Consider the following 21673-nt stretch of genomic DNA (forward strand, 5'->3'; position numbering starts at 1 on the left):
ATTCCTGAGTAAACGTGTTTGGGAAATAATTGTGTAGATCAGGCATGGGCAAACTTCGGCCCTCCAGGGGTTTTGGACTTCAACTCCCACAATCCCTAACAGCCTATCGGCTGTTAGGGATTGTGGGAGTTGAAGTCCAAAACACCTGGAGGGCCGAAGTTTGCCCATGCCTGGTGTAGACAGTGCTCTGAATGGGAAAACGAGGCAAGGAAGGATATCCACAAGCCCGGCCTTTTCCTCCCCAGTTTGAGCCAAATAATGCCATTATTCCCATCCAAGGGAACTGTTGTAAAATATCCCCTCGCCCCGATTTGTGATTCAAGGGCTGACTGCTGGACATGCCCGAGGTATGCACATTTGAACTCAGCTACAGTCCAGCCCTTTGAACCTCAGCATCCTGCTTTCCATCCGATGAGATCGGCTGTGATTCACGAAGCGGTGAGAGAGCACATTGGCCATGGCCAAGGTTCGTGGTCGTCGAGAGCGGCTTAAGTGGAGAACACCACCCTCCATCTTCATTGTCAGCCCGTTTCCTTTCCCTTCTCTGCCCAGGTGTTTGTTTAGTGTGGAAATCAAGTGAGCCAAGCGTTTATAACTGAGAAGACAAGCACTCAAAAACATTGAACTCCAGGCCCTGCGTAGAGGAGGAGGGGGGGGGGGATCATGCAGTTAGTCCATTTTTTTTATCTTTCCGTGTTCCATAGGCCTAAGGAAAATCCGTAGGAACATCTACCTCAAGTTTTCCCTTGTTTGTGACCTGTTATGTTTACGATTTTTATAGATAGCGCTGCCTCCCTTTTGGAGAAAGGGTAAAAATAAAAGGAGTATGCAGGCAAACAACTAAAAAGGGAAGGGAAAGCCGTGAGCAGGTGGAAATTCCATCTCCACGGAGCAGTTTGTTTATTAGCGTCACGGTTTGCATTGATGACGGGAGGTGATCTCCTCTCTCTCTCTCTCTCTCAGGAACGGCAACAGGGGAATAGCAACTTTCCTCGGCAGAGATTTCCCCGGCAAGCGCTTCGGGAGTGGCAGGGTTATTCTCTCCGCCAGAGACACAGCAACACACACATACAGAGAAGCACACACTCGCGCTGAGAGAGAGCGGGTTCTCCCTTCCCTCCTCCTCCTCTCCTCCCCCCTCCTTTTCCCCCATCTCCATGACGCAGGCTGCCGGACGTGCTGCGCATCCAATGGGCCGCCGCCCTGGGGCTGTCCCTCGGAGCGGATTGGTTGGCAGGAGCAGGTCGCTGCGCAAAAACAGAAAAGCCGAGCGCTCCGAGCTCAGAAACTGCCAGCAGAGATCACAGGAGCGGAGCTGGGACGAGAAGCCGGCAAGCGAGCGAGCTAAGCGAGCCAAGCAAGCCAAGCAGGCGACTCAGTCAGGCAGTGAATGTGTTTGAAAGGCAGAAGAGAGAGGAAAGGAGAGAGAGAGAGAGAGGAGGGCTGGAAGATAACTGAAACATGGACCCTTCATGAGCCAGGGAAACAATAATAATGAGGGTGCTCCCGGCATTCAAAGAAGATACGGCAAGGAAGGAGATTTCAGGGAATCTCCGAGAAATGCAGGGAAATTAAAGTTTGGAGCTGTCCAGTCCTTCTCTGCCTTTCGTTGGCTGTCAGCTTCGGTGGCTGGTTGCATTTGATTTTCAATAAGAGCTTTTTCATTCCTTTTTTAAAAGGTGCTCTTTTTGCATCTGCAGCATATACTAATATTGGAAGGATACAGAGAAGAAAACGGTGCTTTTTTTCCCATCCGGAGGAGATTCTTCCGGCAGCCTTTCCCCCCAATTGCTCCCGACCAGAAAGCCAAACCGAGGACAATCTTGAAAGAGACCACTGCCTCCTGCCCCGGGATTTCTGCTGCTGCCACCGCTGCCTCTTCTTCCTCCTCCTCCTCCTCTCCAGCTGCCGCGGTGCAGTGCCAGGACGCTGGGAATAAATTAAGCCACCTACCTCTTTGCCTAGAGAGTTGGCCATTGCTTGCGAAGAAGAAGATCACCGATGAGGTGGGAGCTCTGCCTGCCGCCCTCCTGACCGACTGCTCAGTAGACCCTCGCCAACCTCCTCCTCTTCCTCTCTGTGTGTGTTTGTGTGTATTTTCTTTTATTTCTGAAAGAAAGGCGACGGACGAGGGAGGGAAGAGAACATGAAGGAAAAGGAATAGCCCTCGATCTTGCTTCTTCCCCGCTCGCCCGCCTCCCTCCCCGCTCGCCCGGCTCTCCCTCCCTCCCCCCTCCCTCCCTCCCTCTCTTCCTCCCGCCCGCCCGACACGGTGCTTCTCCTCGCAGGAGGCGGGGGAAGGAGGGGGCGGCTGCGGTTGCGGGGGGCTCCGGGGTGGGGGCGGGAAGAGGCCGTGCCGGCCGCCGGGAAGGAGGGGGATCTCTTTCCCCGCCTGGAGATGGTGGTGCTATTCCTGCCCTTGGCCTTCATCTGGATGGTGTCGGGGGTCCTGGCGCAGCTTCACTACACCGTGCAGGAGGAGCAGGAGCATGGCGCTTTCGTGGGCAACATCGCCGAGGACCTGGGCTTGGACATCACCAAACTTTCCGCGCGGCGCTTCCAGACGGTGCCCAACTCGCGCAGCCCGTACCTGGACCTCAACCTGGAGACCGGGGTGCTGTACGTGAGCGAGAAGATCGACCGCGAGCAGATCTGCCGGCAGAGCCCCTCCTGCCAGCTCCACCTGGAGGTCTTCCTGGAGAACCCGCTGGAGCTCTTCCGCGTGGAGGTGGAGGTGCTGGACCTCAACGACAACCCGCCCGCCTTCCCGGAGCCCGACCTGACGGTGGAGATCTCCGAGAGCGCCACGCCGGGCACGCGCTTCCCGCTGGAGAGCGCCTTCGACCCCGACGTGGGCACCAACGCGCTCCGCACCTACGAGATCACCCCCAACGCCTTCTTCTCGCTCGACGTGCAGACGCAGCCCGACGGCAACCGCTTCGCCGAGCTGGTGCTCTCCAAGCCGCTGGACCGCGAGCAGCAGGCGCTGCACCGCTACGTGCTGACGGCGGTGGACGGCGGGCAGCCCGCGCAGCGCACCGGGACCGCGCTGCTCACCGTCCGCGTCCTCGACTCCAACGACAACGTGCCGGCCTTCGAGCAGCCCGTCTACACGGTGGCGCTGCCCGAGAACTCCCCGCCGGGCACGCTGGTGCTGCAGCTCAACGCCAGCGACCCGGACGAGGGCCAGAACGGCGAGATCATCTACTCCTTCAGCAGCCACATCTCGGCCCGCGCCCGCGAGCTCTTCGGCATCTCCCCGCGGACGGGCCGGCTGGAGGTGAGCGGCGAGCTGGACTACGAGGAGAGCGCCGTCTACCAGGTGTACGTGCAGGCCAAGGACCTGGGCCCCAACGCCGTCCCGGCCCACTGCAAGGTGCTGGTGCGCGTCCTGGACGCCAACGACAACGCGCCCGAGATCAGCTTCTCCACCGTCAAGGAGGCCGTCAGCGAGGCGGCGGCGCCGGGCACCGTGGTGGCGCTCTTCAGCGTCTCGGACCGCGACTCCGAGGAGAACGGGCAGGTGCAGTGCGAGCTGCTCCAAGGGGACGCCCCGTTCCGGCTCAAGAGCTCCTTCAAGAACTACTACACCATCGTCACCGAGGCGCCGCTGGACCGCGAGCAGCCCGGCGGGGAGGCCTACACGCTGACGGTGGTGGCGCGCGACATGGGCCGCCCCTCGCTCAGCGCCAGCAAGTCCATCCAGGTGCGCGTCAGCGACGTCAACGACAATGCGCCCCGCTTCTCGCAGCCCCTCTACCAGGTCTATGTGAGCGAGAACAACGTGCCCGGCGCCTACATCTACGCCGTCAGCGCCGCCGACCGCGACCAGGGCGCCAACGCGCAGCTGGCCTACGCCATCCTGGAGAGCCAGATCCAGGGCATGTCGGTCTTCACCTATGTCTCCATCAACGCCGAGAACGGCTTCCTCTACGCGCTCCGCTCCTTCGACTACGAGCAGCTCAAGGAGTTCAGCTTCCAGGTGGAGGCCCGGGACGCCCCGCGACGGCGAGGCGAGGAAAAGCCGCCGGGCGCGGAGGAGGAGCAGGAGGAGGAGGAGGAGGAGGCCGCGCTCTCCGGCAACGCCACAGTCCACATCGTGGTGGTGGACCAGAACGACAACGCCCCCGCCATCGTCAGCCCGCTGCCCGGCCGCAACGGCACCCCGGCCAGGGAGGTCCTGCCCCGCGGCGCCGAGCCGGGCTATTTGGTGACTCGCGTGGCCGCCGTGGACGCGGACGACGGCGAGAACGCGCGCCTGACCTACAGCATCGCACGGGGCAACGAGGCCAGCCTCTTCCGCATGGACTGGCGCACCGGGGAGCTGCGCACCGCCCGCAAAGTGCCCGCCAAGCGCGACCCGCAGCGCCCCTACGAGCTCGTCATTGAGGTCCGCGACCACGGGCAGCCGCCGCTCTCCTCCACCGCGGCGCTCCACGTGGTCTTGGTGGACGGCGCCGTGGAGCGGCAGGGGGCGGGCGGCGGCGGGAGCGGGGTCGGAGTCCCGGGCCCCGGGGCCTCCGGAGCGGGAGGAGCGGGCCCCGGGGGAGAGCACCGGCCCAGCCGCGCCGGGGGCGCCTCCGCGGGCGAAAGCTCGCTGGACCTCACGCTCATCCTCATCATCGCCCTGGGCTCCGTCTCCTTCATCTTCCTGCTCGCCATGATCGTCCTGGCCGTGCGCTGCCAGAAGGAGAAGAAGCTCAACATCTACACCTGCCTGGCCAGCGACTGCTGCCTCGCCTGCTGCTGCTGCTGCCCCTGCTGCAGCCGCCAGGCCCGCGCCCGCAAGAAGAAGCTCAGCAAGTCCGACATCATGCTGGTGCAGAGCTCCAACGTGCCCAGCAACCCGGTGCAGGGCGTCCCCGCCGAGGAGCCGGCCGGCTTCGGGTCCCACCACCACAACCAGAACTACTGCTATCAGGTCTGCCTCACGCCCGAGTCGGCCAAGACCGACCTGATGTTCCTCAAGCCCTGCAGCCCCTCCCGGAGCACCGACGCCGAGCACAACCCCTGCGGGGCCATCGTCACCGGCTACGCTGACCAGCAGCCCGACATCATCTCCAACGGCAGCATCTTGTCCAGCGAGGTAAGGTTGGCCCCTGTCCCGGCCCTCCCCCCTCGCCCGGGTCTGTTCTCCTCCAGAAGAAGGGACTCTGGGTTGCTGTGAGTTTTCCAGGCTGCCTGGCCATGTTCCAGAAGCATTCTTTCCTGACCTTTCACCCTCATCTATGGCAGGCATCCTCAGAGCTTGTGAGGTCTCAAAACAAAACAAAAAAGTGGAATTCCAGACATGAATCAATCAGGGTCAGCTAACACCTCCCAACAAAGGATTCCCCCAGGCAGTAAGCATCCAGACCTTGAAGCTAAAAGGGCTATTCAAGACTAATCAAGGTGCCCAATTGAAACATTCACACCTGCCTCAAACAGACAAGAGGTGGCTGTATGGCCATGTTCCAGAAGCATTCTCTCCTGACCTTTTACCCACATCTGTGGCAGGCATTCTCAGAGGTTATGAGGTCTGTTGGAAACTAGCCAAGTGGGGTTTATATATCTATGGAAGGTCCAGGGTGGGAGAAAGAACTCTTGTACAAAGGGACCACCAAACACAGCAGCATTGCCCAAACACGAATTAAGTGACATGAAAGGCACTGCTGACTAACTCAACCAGAGAAGTCAGCCATAGCAGAGCACTGGATGAACCAACATGGACACAGCATGGTATATTATTTGAGAACACAGAAATGCTGTGAACCACTCTAACAACCACCATGTCAGACTACACAGAAAAGCCATTGAAATCCACAAGCATGTGGACAATTTCAGCAGAAAGATAGAAACTATGGAAATGAACAAAATCTGGCAACCAATATTAAAAAAAACTCTTAAAGCAGGACAGTAAATAAAGAACAACATTCTGAAAACAGGGGAATTCCAGACATGAATCAATCAGGGCCAGCAAACCCCTCCTACTAAAGGATTCCCCCAGGCAGGAATCAGCCAGGCCTTGAAGCTGCAAGACTTTTCAATGCTAATCAAGGTGATCAGTTGCACATTCACACTTGCTTTCAACAGACAAGAGTTCTTTCTCCCACTCTGGACCTTCCACAGATATATAAACCCCATTTGCCTAGTTTTCAGCAGACCTCACAACCTCTGAGGATGGCTGCCATAGATGTAGGTGAAACGTCAGGAGAGAATGCTTCTGGAACATGGTCATACAGCCCGGAAAACTCACAGCAACCCAACTCCTGTTTGAGGCAGGTGTGAATGTTGGAATTGGCCACCTTGATTAGTATTGAAAAACCCTTTTAGCTTCAAGGTCTGGCTGCTTACTGCCTGAGGGAATCCTTTGTTGGAAGGTGTTAGCTGGCCCTGATTGATTCATGCATGGAATTCCCCTGTTTTCAGAGCATTGTTCTTTATTTGCTGTCCTGCTTTCAGTGATTTTCTGTTTTGTTTTTCCTTTGAAATGATGTCCCATCCTAGATGGAGAAAATTCCACTGGATTCAGCTGTCAATTTCAGCCCAACAGGCCAATCCTAGAGGTGTATGTTCTAAGGAATGGCATCAAAGGGAGTGGGATTGACTGTAATGGGGCACATCTACACTGTAGGATTAATACAATTGGGCACCTCTTTGACTGCCATGGTTCTGTGGTATAGGATCCTGGCAGTTGTAGTTTTACAAGGTCTTTTGCCTCCCCTGCCAAAGAGTGTTGGTGCCTCGCCAAACTACTGTCCCTATGATTCCATCACACTGAGTGAACCATGGCAGTTTAAGTGGCCTGCATCAAGCTGCACTAATTCTACAGTGTAGATCAGGCATGGGCAAACTTGGGCCCTCCGGGTGTTTTGGACTTCAACTCCCACAATTCCTAACAGCCTCAGGCCCTTTCCTTTCCCTCCTCAGCCGCTTAAGCGGCTGAGGAGGAAAAGGAAGGGGCCTGAGGCTGTTAGGAATTGTGAGAGTTGAAGTTCGGAGGGCCAAAGTTTACCCATGCCTGATGTAGCTGCACCCTGGCTCTATTTTTCTTTAAAATGACCTCCCATCTCTAATGGAGAAAGTTCCATGGGGGTTCAACTATACATTTCAGCTTGACAGGCCAATCATAGAGGAGTTTATTCAAAGTAATTATATTACAGCAATGGTTCTCAAGCTGTGGGTCCTCAGATGTCTTGGCCTTCAACTCCCAGAAATCCTAAACTGGCAAACTGGCTGGGATTTCTGAGAGTTGTAGGCCAAAACACCTGGGTTGAGAACCACTGCATCAAAAGGAGTAGAGTTGATTTAATCACACAGAATTGTAACCGTCCTAGAGTGCATCTACACACTGTAGAATTATTGCAATTGCACTTTAGCTGCCTTGGTTCAATTCCATGGAATCATGGGAATTGTAGTTTGGAGATGCACCAACACTCTTTGGCAGAGAAAGCTAAAAACCTTGTAAAACTACAACCCCCAAGATTCCATAGCATTTAGCTGTGGTGGATAAGGTGGCAGTAAACTGCCTTAATTTAACAGTGTAGATTCACCCTAGGTTCAACTATCAATTTCAGCCCAATAGGCCAATCACAGGGGTGTTCATTCAAAGATTAAAGGAAGCAGAGTTGATTTGATCACATAGAATTGGCATGGTGGCTGTGTACTAAGCTGTAATTTACTACTTATGGTAAAGCCACTACCAATAGTAGATGTACCTGAACGCAGAAGAGAATAGGTAGTAGGCCAGCTGCCTTAAAATTTTGCCTTCTGAATATCCTTTTGATTTCTAGCTTGAATCTGTCTTTTCCGATATTATCTATACATTGAAACGGTTGATTGCTACTACTATGTTACTAAAAGTAGTAGCAGATGAGCACATTACTCATCTTTGTTATCCCTCTTAGCAGCACATGCTCTTAATAACACAGCCAAATAGCACTGCATTGCTGTTCTTTCCAAGCTCCATTGAACATTGAGACTTCTGGGTGAATATGCATAGGATTGCATTGCCCATCTTTTTAATGCAGACACAGGCCAATAACTCATTCCTTATCATTCTCTTCCTCTATTTAATTATGATGCAGAACCTGCAGGCTAGTTGAACCTAAGCTACCTTTTGGTTCAATACACTCAGTAGCTTCTTGTCGAAAATAGAATGATTTGTGCATGGCAGAGCATTTTCACAATTGTTGCAGCCAAATGACCATCCATACTAGGAGGAGAGAGTACCAATGAATATCAGCTGCTGTAGGCTTATATTTCAGAGGCGGGAACCACCTCTGAATATTCCTTGCTTGAGAAAACCCTATGAAATTCATGTTGTCGCCATAAGTCCACAGGCGACTTGAAGGCACATACACACACACAGCTAACCTAGCTTCTTTTATAGCATAGCCTTGGGCGAGGTGCCAGCATTTATCTTCATATTGTTCAAACCAGTTGATGCCTGGGAATCTGAATGCCACTTCAAATAAGACCCAAAAAAAAGCACCACCCCAAAAGCCTTCATGCTATTTTATTGCTGCTTCCAGGAACAAACACAGCAAACCCGAATGTGTCTTTTTAAATACTTGCTCTATTAAGTACAGTATTTTTAAATACATCTAGGAATCCCTGCATTGACGATTAAGGTGGTGGAGAAATTCTCTTGTGGTATTTGTGAACATCTTAACTATCAGGCAGAACTTTTAATTAATTTGCAAATTAAGGATTTATTAATTAACTTTTAACAACTCTAGCCGAGTTGTTCCACATGAAGCAATTCAAAAGAATACATATATAGCCTCTTTACACTTTGCCCCATTACGTATATCTTGTTACCTTGGTGTGTAAAGAATGATTTCAGATCATATAAACTGGATTAAACTTTCTTCTGTGAAAATGTGGGTTGTTGGAATTTAAATTGTGTCTACACTCTCCACATACCTTGCTAGTGGAAAATACTGATTTGAGCCCTATTAAGTCAATTTCCAGTAGAGCAAGTCCTGTTAAATTCATTTGTATTTATTTCTATGTAAGTGTATATAGGGTTCCAGTCTTTTGATTTCCCCCTTATGTTGGTTTTGAAAAGAATTTTTAAGCACTGCCACACTGAGAACTCTGGAAATGTGTCTTCTTTATCTCATTTTTAAGTCATTTTCCCTTTTTCAATTCATTGCATTGAAATACAGAGTCCCCCCCCCCCCAGGTTGTAGATCTGCTATTCAGAAGAAATAGCACTGACTTCATATTTTCCATTCTAGTATGCAATTAAATTACATTGTAACATATAAATTGCCATTAGTAAATAAACATTTTAATCCAATGACAGCAATTCCTGTTTATTGGCCTCAGAGCCAATACACTAGTCCTTATTTTTATGAGTAAAGGTGTGGGGAGAGGTAGATAAGGAAGCCGAACAATATCCCTTACATCATGTTTGATGCCTTAGCTATAAATGCTCTCACATCCATTGCAACAACTACAGATATACAAACTAGTTGCCTTCAAAATAAATCATTGGGAGTTAATTTTTCTTTTTTGCATCATTTTTCTAGACTAAACACCAGCGTGCTGAGCTCAGTTATCTAGTTGATAGACCACGGCGAGTAAACAGGTAGGACCTCCTCTGTTTCTAAGTGATGACCCTAATTTTGAATAAACAGATATATTTCAGCAAGCATGAAGGAGAATATGGAAATGTGTTTACCGCAGAAGTCGAATAATAGCTGAGGAATATAAAAATGAATTTGTTCAGACAGTACCATTAAGCAAAATAAATCGGCGCTGAATGAACATCTTTGAATTATGGCTTTTGGTGAAGCTCTCTGAAATTACCTGAAAAGAGAGTGGAATCTCATTTTGTGCTGGTCTGAAACGTGCCTTACATACTCATAAGCCCCTCTGCGAGAATAAGCAGATAATATTGACTTTTCTATGAAAATCCAGCTTCCCAGGTTAAGCAAATTCAGTCCAGTTGTTTAGAACAATTGTGCGTAACACAGGAGAGTGTAATAAGGGCTGGTGTCTGTTCTGGTTGACTTGTGAATGCTAAAAAGTGCAAGACCTGTTTGTGATGGAAATAAGAGCTGAACAGAAGCAGTGTTGTGAGCAGGTCTAGCTGTGTGCAGCACCGTGTGTAGCCATGTGATGGCAGAAGAATGTTTTATGAGTATCTCTGTTCCTGGGTGCTCAAATATTAACCCCCTTCTTTTTCTTTTTCTTTTTTTTAAACGTTTCTAGTTCTGCATTCCAGGAAGCAGACATAGTAAGCTCTAAGGACAGTGGTCATGGAGACAGCGAGCAAGGAGACAGTGATCATGACGCCACTAATCGAGGTCAATCCTCTGGTAAGTCTGATAAGGGGAAATCTAAATATTTGATCTTTTAATAAGAGAGGCAGCAAGGGCAATTACAGATAGATAAATAAATAATAGGCCAGAAGTAATGAGATACTGAGTGTTTATCCTCTTACATGCATATAAAACTGGATGGGCTCAGAGTGATCTAGTGCGTAGTATACAGAGAGTGTTTTTTTCTCTTTATTTATTCATTTATTTTTGATTTTTTAAAAGAAATTTGGCTTGTTTTTGAAAGCTAGAAGTTCACTGTGTGAAGCCTGCAGGATTGCTTCTCCTTGCGTGTTTGAGGTACAAAGACACTGTCAAGTTTGGATGTCTGGCTGAAGGTCCCACTGTAAAAACTGTTGAGAAGAGTTGAGAGCATTTTGCAGCTGCTGCTGGAGAGCTGGCTGAGAAAAGTGATGCTTAAGAGGTGTGCCCCTAGGGGAGGAAGAAGGGAGAGTCATGATTGAGTGACAGCTGGATGGTGAAAGCTTCCTGCAGGGCAGCTCTTTTCCAGTGTATTTTTTGGTGGAGATTACAGACGGGTCTTGTATTGCCTTGTTGCTCAGGGATTCTACTTCCTAGTTGGAGACTTAGCATTTTTATACTATGAAGGGAATTGTTTATAATGGAGGGGATGCTTATGCTTAATGAAAGTATGCATTTGATTATTTGACCTTTGTTTTCTAAAAATGGAAAAGAATTGTTTCTGCTATACCTATTTGAGAGGGCCATTGATGCCTTTTATTTAATGTTTATTTGGCTGTAATGCACCCTGCAGGTAAACAGGTGTTCATGATGATTGTTGCCCAATTTTGAAATCCACTATTAGCTGTAAAAGCCTTTCTCCTTCTCCACCACATGCCCATTCCAGGCACTTCTTGTTCCTGTAAGAGTGCCTCCTAAATGGCTGCTCAAAGGTGAATGCTCTTCCTCCCCCACATTTTGATTCTTCTTCTCTTAAAGCATGCTCTAAAATACGACTTGAACATGCCCAGGACTACTGAGAGACAAAGTGAAGGCCACCTAAATATGTTGTTTTCTTTGCTGTAGGAAGCCTAGGCACGTTTCAGGGTGTTTGGTGGGGGGTGAAGGAGCGGGAAGTCCATTGAAGGGCTGCTTTATGTTACTGCAAGTCATTAATATGCAGACCTAATGAGACTTGAGGAGTGCCAAGAGCCTTTGAGCTTCCCCCTGTTCTTTGCAGGGCTTCATGCTTAGTGAACACAGCATTTATTTTGTGTCTGGGAACCTGACAAGAGACCAGCTCTTGCCAGACGTTTGCATCAGGAGATGGTACCACTTTATTTATTTGTTTCTGCCCTATATTTGATGTATGATTTATAGTTGTCTTCCAGATATGTGCATTTAGCTTCCCCCCATCCCTGATTCTCTTCTCAGTTCCTTTGCACCATTCCTGAGACGGCAGTCAATACTCAGAAGATTATAAAATCGTTTGCCTCGTGTCCCTGTCTGTCTTTTCCTCCCCCACCTCTTTTCAACTTGTTTTTTTTTAACACATTTTATTGCTATACTCATCTCCATGAATGTTTCAATCAGCTTATTCCGTCAGCATAATGAACCATAATAACCAAATAGGAGAGAAAGAATAAACATCTGTACAGGGGCCTGAAATGGAAAAGCAAAATGCAGGAATATAATCATTGTGACGCACATCAAGCAAAAACCCATTTGCTTCTACAAATGTTACTAAATTTAGGGTTCTCGTGTGGGGTTTTTATGGTTTGTCTGAAATGAGGTTATTGGTGATATTCTCAAGTTTGGTGGCTATGCTCACATTGGGCTAATTTGTGGATACATTTCATTTCACAACATAGAAACACAGCTTTCTTTTGCTCGACTGTAGTTATTTCCTTTTTGAACAAGTCTAGAAAGCTAGCTGGGACCCACTTGCTTTATATACATGGTTTGTGGCATGACAGGTTGCCAATTATGCTGAATTACAGATTTCTGCAAATAAAACAGAGATGAGAAAATTACGTTAGACAATTGCATTTTACTCTAATGAGAATTAACATTTCGAATTGAAACTTCAACTTAAATTAATAAATGTGGTATCCAGTTTTGATAAATTACTACTGAACATTCAGAACAATCATTTTACATAAAGGTTTTTGCATGGTGTGAATATCTATTCATGGTCAGTACTGTAGGATATCTGTGATATTGGGATACATAAGTGGCACTTCCTCTCCCTTCCTCTCTTTCTCTATAATCATATTTATTCTTGTTCTTGTTTTTTTTTTACAGAAAATGTAGGAGCTAGTGTTCTTTGAATCTGAGTAGCTTAGAACAGTGTAGAAGATATTCAAGGGCATCCCCCCCCTCTCTACACACACACACACATTTTCATGCACAATCCTTAACATACAGACATAAATATATACTCAGATATATGGATGTATATTTGAACACAGAGAGATAATTTGAAAAATGACTGGGAAACACTATATTCAAGTGGGATGCTATATGATGCTCAAATAAATTCTCATCCGTTAATTTAGTTAGTTCAGCTTCTAGCTTCATCAGTAGTCTTAATTCTGTTACTGCTGAAGGGACCTAAGTACTTTAAATAGTATTTTTAAGCATACCTCTGCTTTCTCAATTATTCAGTTCCATATGTACATGTTTGTGTATTATTAAGGTGTATCGCTAATTTTACAGTCACAACAAATGACCACAGTACTTCTTTCCAATTTTCCAGCCATTCTTCTCCTTAAAATAAGCTACTTTATTTGTAGGAGGACATTATTATATCTTGTCCTTTAATGTTTTTCTATCTATTTTAACTTAGGTTTGGTCAGTCTTGCTGATTGTCACCAAATACTTTTGTGTTTCAGTTCAGAATTTTTCCATAATCGGACTCTGTTAATGCTCCAAAATTATCAATAGGTGAAGTCACCATTTCAAAATTACTCTAAGGATGTGATCCTATATTTACTGTACTGGAGTAAGACTCATTGAATGTAATAGCACTTCAAAACAAATGGAGATGGGATCATTCTATAGCTATCCTGGACTTATATTGAAAACTAACCTTCTTCATGAAATGAAATTTAAATAAAATCAAATAAATTTATATAGTTATTTAAAAATTAATGCAATGCCAGCAGCCAATGACAACAAGAGTACAAGTAAAAAGCATAAGAGCCACAAAACTCTATTTAAAATAGAAAAATGAAATATATGCCTCAAAGTCACAAGATATGAACCTTCCTTGGGATGGGCAGCTACAAGCTTGATCCCAAATTGATTCAGTCCCTCAAATGGTCAGGTAGACATTTTTTTTAGCTGAATTACAGCTCAGTTTAAGAATCCAGTTCATTGAATTGTTAGGATTTGAGAAGAATATTTCAAGAAGGAAAAGAGAGGAAAAGTAAACATCTAGAAAAGATGAAAAGCAAAATCAGTAAATCAGTTCTCAAATGGAATTCTCAAATAAGCTTGCATGTGAGTATGCTTTATCCAGCAACAACAACTCTTTATTGATTAGTCAATTTTGACCATATCAAAACATGTGACACATACAAAAGGTACACACTTACCAATACATACAGTAAAACCATGTAAAACCATGTAAAACCATGTATAGATACAAAGCATCCCGGCCTACTAGCCTACCAACCCACTCCTAGGTAGTTGTGCAAATACAGAATAAAAAGATTAAAATTAAAATTAATTATTCCCTTAAGGTAAGGTTTAAGTGGGGGCAAGGTAGTAAAAGCTTTGTCTTCTCTTCTGAGGCATCCAGCATAGGTGCTAAGTATCTCTTTGTGTGTTTAGCTGTGATTCATGCTGTATGATGTGAACACCTGTCTTCCAGGACTAAGCCATTAGCTCATTTCATCTATACTGTAGAATTAATGCAGTTCAATACCACTTCAACTGCCATGGCTCAATGCTATGCAGACATGGAAGTTGCAGTTTTGCGAGGTTATTAGCTTTCTCTGCCAAAGAGTGTTGGTGCCTCACATATTTTAGGATTACACACTACATATCTCAAGATCCGCAGAGTAGATGAATTCTAGGCCTTCATGAATTAAGAACTTAAAGACAACGATGGTGCGAAAATACTAAATTTCTACAAGACAGAAATAGGAAGGACTCTTTTTAATCTAAGACATACTTACAGTTCAGAATAAATGGCTAGATATACATGATAGCATATATAAATATGTGAGGGGAAGTCATAGGGAGGAGGGAGCAAGTTTGTTTTCTGATGCCTTGGAAACCAGGATGCAGAACAATGGCTTCAAACTTCAGGAAAGGAAATTACACCTGAACATTAGGAAGAACTTCCTAACTCTGAGAGCTGTTCAGCAGTGGAACTCTCTGCCTGGAGTGTGGTGAAGGCTCCTTCTTTGGAGGCTTTAAAACGGAGGGTGGATGGCCATCTCTCGGGGATGATTTGAATATGATTTTCCTGCTTCTTGGCAGGGGGTTGGACTCAATGGCCCACAAGGTCTCTTCCAATTTTATGATTCTATGATTCTAGATTGGTTGGTTTCCTTAGGAATGCAAATAATAGTGATACACTGCCATACACATTTTTCTCATATATGAATGGGTGTTTGATACTTTTTGTTTATGTTTGAGCATCTATAGAAATAATCATTATCAACACATCACATAGAAGTTTTTTAAAAAATGTGTGTGTGTCTGTATGTATGTATGTATGTTTCTTGCTAAAAACAGTTGTGAAAACTGGCAGTGCCTCTAAAATGAGATAGTGTGGTTTAGTTATAGATAATAGGAGTTTTCTACATTGTAGTTCCTGGCAGAAAAGAGGCAAATGTAGAGATAATTTCCAAAGGGACAGAGCTTATGCTCTCCTGGAGCTCTGCTTTAAATATCATATAATTAAAGTGGGCTGTGGGGGTGGGGGATGAAATTTCACAGGTGGGAACCATTTCAGGCAGTCCTTTGAAAGCATCCAAGCATTTATTTGTTTTTGTTACTAGTTGCTATCCCTGACTTTCTTCACAATTCTGGTATCTTACATAAAATTCATTTTTGGAAAATGTATGGGGAGAAAAGGGTGGATGGGAATGACACACCTATAGACTGCTGAAAGCTAACTTGTTAAGACCACTTTTACAATTGAAGCTATAAAATGTAACCTGTTTCAGGAAATGGTTACAATTGGAAAATAAATCTGATAGACTTATTACTTACAACTGCAATTTTAATTGGATAATTAGAGAATGATACTTTGAAGATTATTCAAAACCTCTAGAGGTCTTTACGTATAAGCCTTCTCCTTCTTCTGCTTAATTTAATCAAGAATTAATAAATCTCAAATGAGGAAAATATGTGATTTTTGTGTAAACTCTGATACATCATAAAAGCCAAACCCTCTGACATTTATGGTGCTTTAGTCCAGGATTGGGTACATTTAGGTGGGTCTAGGGATTTATTTTGTGCTTCTGGGACCTGCTAGAGGTTACATGTACTGCCAAAAATTGTGGAAGAGAACATCTGGGACTTTGTCAGATGGAGCTGGGGAAAATGGGGGAAGTGGAGGAAATCATCTTCTTTGCATGGCATTTCATTGGGGTTCTGTCTTGAAAGAAGACTAAGAGTTTACTCACCCCATTACACAAGATTGCCTCCTCCAGCTTCTAACTGAACCATCCGCTTAATTCTCATCACATCCATTTCAAGGATACTAGCACACTTTTTTAAAACAGGCATCCTTTCTGAGGCACCACTGTCCCTGGGGTCCTTTTCCCTCAAGATCCTTCCACTGAAGCAGGGTTAAGGCATCATTTCCCCTGAGGCTCTTTCCCCTCAAGATCCTTCCACTAAAGTAGAGTTAAAATACTTATTTCAGTGAGATCCACACCATCTGAAGGAGTATTAGCAGACCGCCCACCCATTGCTCCACGTCACGGAACCGAAATGACCCAAGAAAATGACAGATCCAGTTCCATGTGTTCCCCCCTCTTTCTCCCTTTTCCACCCTCATCAGGAGCTCAGAAGACAATTTCTCCCCCTCCCCCCATTTCTCTACACTTCTATTATATTTCAGGATGAAAGGCAACAAATGACAAATGGAAGTACTTTTACATCATGTGAAGTGCTCCACAGCATTTCATCCCTGAAATGCCTTAGAAGTGTGTGGAAATGGGAGAGGACCTGTGTCTGATGAGGTCCTAAACAGTGAAAACCCCACTTCCAGTTGGGTGAAAATGCATCTTTCTCTTAAACAGTGAAGGAGGACTCTGCGACCTGTATAAAAATAGTAATTCCTGGCAACTGGGATGGAAATGGGATGCTGTGATATCCTCAGGTACCTACATGTGGTCCCAGTGTGCACTTTTCTCACCTCGCTTTAATCTTCTGCACAAGACAGAGGCACTCCTGGTCAGTTGTAAGGCCAATCAGGGCATAGGGTTACAGCCTGTGCTGGATGGGGTTACACTCCCCCTGGAGACGCAGGTTCAACATTTGGGAGTGATTTTAGATTAATTGCAGAGCCTGGAACCCCAGGTCTTGGCAATGGCTAGGGGAGATTTTGAACAATTAAAACTTGTGTACCAGTTATGCCCATACCCTGGGACGTCTGACTTGGCCATGGTGTTCCGTGCTCCGGTTACATCCCAAATAGATTACTGTAATGCGCTCTGCATGGGGTTGCCTTTGATACTGTTCGGAAGCTTCAAATAGTCCAACAGGCAACAGTCAGATTGCTCACCAGAGTGGCATACAGAGAGCATACCACCCCCCTGTTATGTCAGCTCCACTGGCTGCTAGTCTGCTACCGAGCACAATTAAAAGTGCTGGCATTAGCCTATAGAGCCCTAAATGGTTCTGGCCAAGCTTACCTGTCTGAATGTATGACCCACCTCTGAGGTTAACATCGTTGTAGGAGGCACTGCTCTTGGTCCCACCACCCTTGCAAGCATGACTGGTGGGAATGAGAGACAGGGCCTTTTCAGTGGTGTGCCCTCATCTGTGGAATTCCCTTTCCAATGAAATCAGAGCAGCCCCCTCCATCCTGTCTTTCAGGAAGAAACTTGACATGCTTATGGGACCAAGCATTCGAGCAGTAACTATAGCAGTGAAATAATTGAGAACTGAATTGATAACTGGACTATGATTTTGAACTTGAGTGATTTTAATTTCTATTTTAATATTTGGTTTTAATTGTAATTGTTATTTTTGGAATTTGTATGTCGGGCATCAAATTGCTGGCAGTTGTGAGGCTGCTCTTAGTCCCCCTTCGGGGTGAGAAGGGCGGGGTACAAGTATGAGAAATAAATAGATAAACAAATTTTCATACCTTTCTTTTTTCATACGATTGCTTCCAATTTCTGTGTTTTATTCTTGCAGAAATGTCAGGATAGACGAGAGCTGTTATTAACTTTTTTTCATAACTTTTGTATTGCAACTATTATTATTCATTATTATATTTAATTTATAACTTTCTTCAAATGCATAATGTGGCCTATGACAGTAAAGATTCTTCAATGAATAGTTAGTAGAAGCTGTGCTAGGCTGAAAATGGGGAAATTGTATTTTTTAATGATTTATAATGCCATACATCACCTTCATTTTGATATCATAGGGGCTTTTTAAAAGTTTCAAATTCAAATTTCAAGTTCTATTAGAGTTTTTAATTTCCAACCACTATTGGCAATCAGAAAGAATGATAGATTAATTAGCTGAGAGCATGCATATCATATCATATGTATGAAAGAGTGAAGGGACAGATAGGGAATGGGACAGCTGGTTGAGTGAGCCAGTGTGGTGTAGTGTTTTAAATGTTGGATTTTGACTCTGGAGATCAGGGTTCAAATCCCACTTCTGCCAGGGAAACTAGTTCGGTGGCTTTGGGCTAGTGACACTCTTTTAGCCCCAGAAGAAAACAAAGTCAAAATCTCTCTTAACAAATCTTGCCAAGAAAACACTGTGATAGATTTGCTTTAGGATCACCATCACTTTCCAGGCACCCATCAACAAAATGAAGTGAGCAGCCATTTTCTCACAATCCTTGTTGGCCAAAGGGCTTGCCAAATAAAAATATTTAGGACCACAAGATCAAGAGACTTGCCACAGTGAGCAATGGCTCTGTACCATACCACACATGAATTTATTTTCTTTTGCTATTCTTTATACGAATGTGTTTTAGAAGAGGTGGGGTTAATTTACTGCCTATAGCGTTTGGATGTTTGGAATGAAACTCCTAAATAAATAGCCTTTGAAACTAAATTCTGCAGATACTGATGACCATATTCTACTCTAAATATATATTTTGGTATGCAAAGCTGTAAATAAGCACATGATGTTTGCTTGCATTAATTGGTAACCCAGCAGATGAGAAACAAATACTGTGAGTAATTTGGAATATTTTCTGAACTCAGTGAGAAATTGTGTTTGTTACAAGGAACTTGAATACCTTGTACATATAGTAGCATTTTTGAGCATTTTAAAAATACATCAGTTTTTGTCCAAAAACTGTGTGTGTGAGAGAGAGACAGAGACAGAGACAGAGGGAGAGGGAGAGGGAGAGGGAGAGGGAGAGGGAGAGAGGCTGACACTTGGAGACGTTGTTTACAACATTTCATGTCACAGTGTCATAATGTCTATTGTATAGGTCTCATTTTGCATTAGTTTTGCTGTAAAATGTGATTCTGGGGGACTGAAATGCCCTTTCTGCCTGGATGAGGGATAAATTAATAGACACTGATAATTTAAGTGTTTATTTTTACTTTATTGACTTTTAAAGCAATTGAAGAGCAAAACAATAGTCAACAGCAACAATAAAAAGGAAAAAAATCCCTGATTCCTCCAAACCGAGGACTTTCATTTGATGTTATAAGAATGAACATCAATCCAGGTAAAATGAGTGGGATTGCTACCTAAATCTTGTGGCAATAGAGCAGTGAGATCTCCAAAAATTTGGAACCAATTTAATTCCCAGCCGTTAAGCCATGCACAGTCTGTTTACTGAATCTATGCATCACCAGCTGTGCTTCTACTGCTTCAATTTTAAGCCATTATGACGCCATCAAGAAACACCTGTTAGAAACCATTTGGTGAAATGTCACAGTATTATAGACTCTTCAGAACACAGAGAATGCAAAAATGGAATTAAAGTCTGCATATGTACAAGTGCAATTTTCAAACCAGATTCTCAATTTCTGTTTATTGTATTATGAGATATAACAGTCTGATAACCAGAATCTGCAGACATGGCAAATTAACAGAAACAATTTCCAAAATTGCTCAGAAATTCTATGTTCCTTCCAAAGATCTCTTTGTTTGCCTTCTCTTCACTTCTATGAAAGAATATTTTGATATTTGTCCTTCACAGATGGAAAAAGTGAAGTGAACAGACAGAGACAATTGTTCTAAGCCTAAGTCAGGTGGCAAATTGCTCCCCAGATTCTAGAAGTATTTTGCCACCATCTCCTAAGAGTGCAATCCAGAACATGTCTTCTCAAAAGTAAAATTGCTTGAGTCCTAGGGAGCTAACACCAAGGTTAGTCAGTAGAAACAGAATTGTAGATTTATTCTGTTTTTCCCCTCACCACCTCCCTGGGAAATTTGCTTTACATATCTAGACTTTTATTCCAGGCGATACAATGAAGTTTTTAGAAATCCAGGTTTCAGAGCTTTCCTATTATTTTGACAGAAACTAGACTGAATATGAAAATTATCATATATAAGTCCCTTCATACATTATTTCATTTAAAAAGTTGCTAAGATGGCATTCAAAATAATTCAGCACTTTGTATGAGAGTCAGTATTCAAGGCCCAGAATCAGGACTTTCTTCACCTTCTGTTCCCACTACAGTCTCTGTGGCACCAAACGTGAGATGATTTCCAAGTCATTCCAAACAGGATTTTGGCATATACTGGATAGTGAAGGTACAAGAGGGTGGTGGAAATTTATAGCCCCATCTACACTGCCATTAATGCCATTTGAAATGGCATTATATAGTCAGTGTAGACTCAAATGATGCAGTTTAACTGTATTTAACTGTCATATAATCCAGTTTCAAACTGGATTATATGGCAGTGTTGGTGGGCCCAATGATTCTGGCATAAGGAATTTGATGCGTGGGCCTTAACTCTAAATGCAATCACTTGGGACTAAATTCCATTGAATTAAATGAGGCTTAATTCTGAGAAGACATGTATAGCATTCTGATCTGGTATTTGTTTTATCCTAGAGTTCAACATATGTAATTTATCACTACAATTCCATACATGTCTAATAAGACATAAGGCACATTGTTTTCAGTATTACTTTCCTCCCAGGTGAAGGTGTAGAATACAGCATTAAAGTGATTAACTGGAGCTGAATCATACCTTTAATTTATAGAAATACATTTGTATATTTACATATATTGAATTACACTGTTATTTCATTTGTTTGGTTCACTGCAGTTGGCAGCAAAAATCAAAAGACTCTGCAGTTTGAAACCTGATATGAACTTGTAAACAGCAGGTAGTTTCAACTAAAAAAGTTCCATTGGGAAATAAAGCTTTGTTCTTGCATAATAAAAAAAATTCTATGGAAGAGAAAAATATCCTTGTTTTCTATTCCTAATGTTTTGGCATCCATTTCAGAAAATGGATTTCATTTTTACTGAGGCTTTAGCAAAACTTTGAATCCTTCTAAATATGATTTTTTTTCTTTACATTTGACTAATTCTTCTGAGGCAGCAATGTTAATGCTGCAATATTAAAATATTTTGAACTGTAATATGTGCTGAAAAATTGACTAGGAAAATGTATAGACAAAGAAATATTGAAATGATTCTAGAATTCTTTTTATTTTTTAAAAGACCTCTCCTGTTCCATCAGTAAACATTAAATTGACATTTTATTTTCCCAACTATTCCATTACATTCTTTCCCTAAATCTTTAATCCCAGCTGTAATTTATTTCCAGACTTCTGAATGCTAGCTATTAAGGGTGTGCAAATCTTCATTTTTAAATTGTAAGTCATATCTAATTCATACGTTTTGTATATATGAACAGATATTAAGAAACATGGGAGGAGGGAGGCACTCATGCAAAAACATAAGAATCAAAACTCATCCAATACTTTTTTGTTTGAATTCTGTAATGCTAGGAAGTCAGTTTTATTTTCAGCATAAAGACAAAAAGGCTGCCATTCCTCTTTAAATTAAGAAGAACTGGCTCTCACCTTAAGGAGAAGAAAGCAGTAGGGCGGTACAAGCTGAGTAAGCTGGGAAAAAGACTGAGAGAGCATAGAATTCTGGGAAATGTAGTTTGGGAAGGCAAGGAACCCTATGACAGAGAATTCAAAAGGTCCTGCCCTAAACTACATTTCCCAGGATTCTGCTCAGTATCAGAAAGCCTCTATCAGG

General features: G+C 44.4%; 1 protein-coding gene across 8 annotated transcripts in view; it reads left to right on the top strand.

The window, feature by feature from the left end:
• The first annotated feature begins 2314 nt into the window (after window positions 1–2314).
• Window positions 2315–21673, top strand: part of pcdh10 (protocadherin 10) — an 80043-nt gene continuing 60684 nt past the window's right edge. For 4 of the 8 annotated variants that reach the window (XR_010006252.1, XR_506484.3, XM_008111886.2 and 1 more), the window contains exons 1-3: window positions 2318–5086; window positions 9519–9577; window positions 10204–10310. Coding sequence is in view for 6 of the 8 variants with exons in the window: in XM_008111886.2 (XP_008110093.2) it covers window positions 2399–5086; window positions 9519–9577; window positions 10204–10310 (2854 nt within the window). In the remaining 2 variants the exon portion in view is untranslated. Of the gene's footprint in view, window positions 5087–9518; window positions 9578–10203; window positions 10311–21673 lie in introns of all 8 variants that reach the window. The other 4 variants (XM_062980850.1, XM_008111890.2, XM_062980849.1 and 1 more) reach the window with 2 other exon arrangements.

Source organism: Anolis carolinensis, chromosome 5 (genome assembly GCF_035594765.1).
Source record: "Anolis carolinensis isolate JA03-04 chromosome 5, rAnoCar3.1.pri, whole genome shotgun sequence".
Classification (NCBI taxonomy): domain Eukaryota; kingdom Metazoa; phylum Chordata; class Lepidosauria; order Squamata; family Dactyloidae; genus Anolis; species Anolis carolinensis.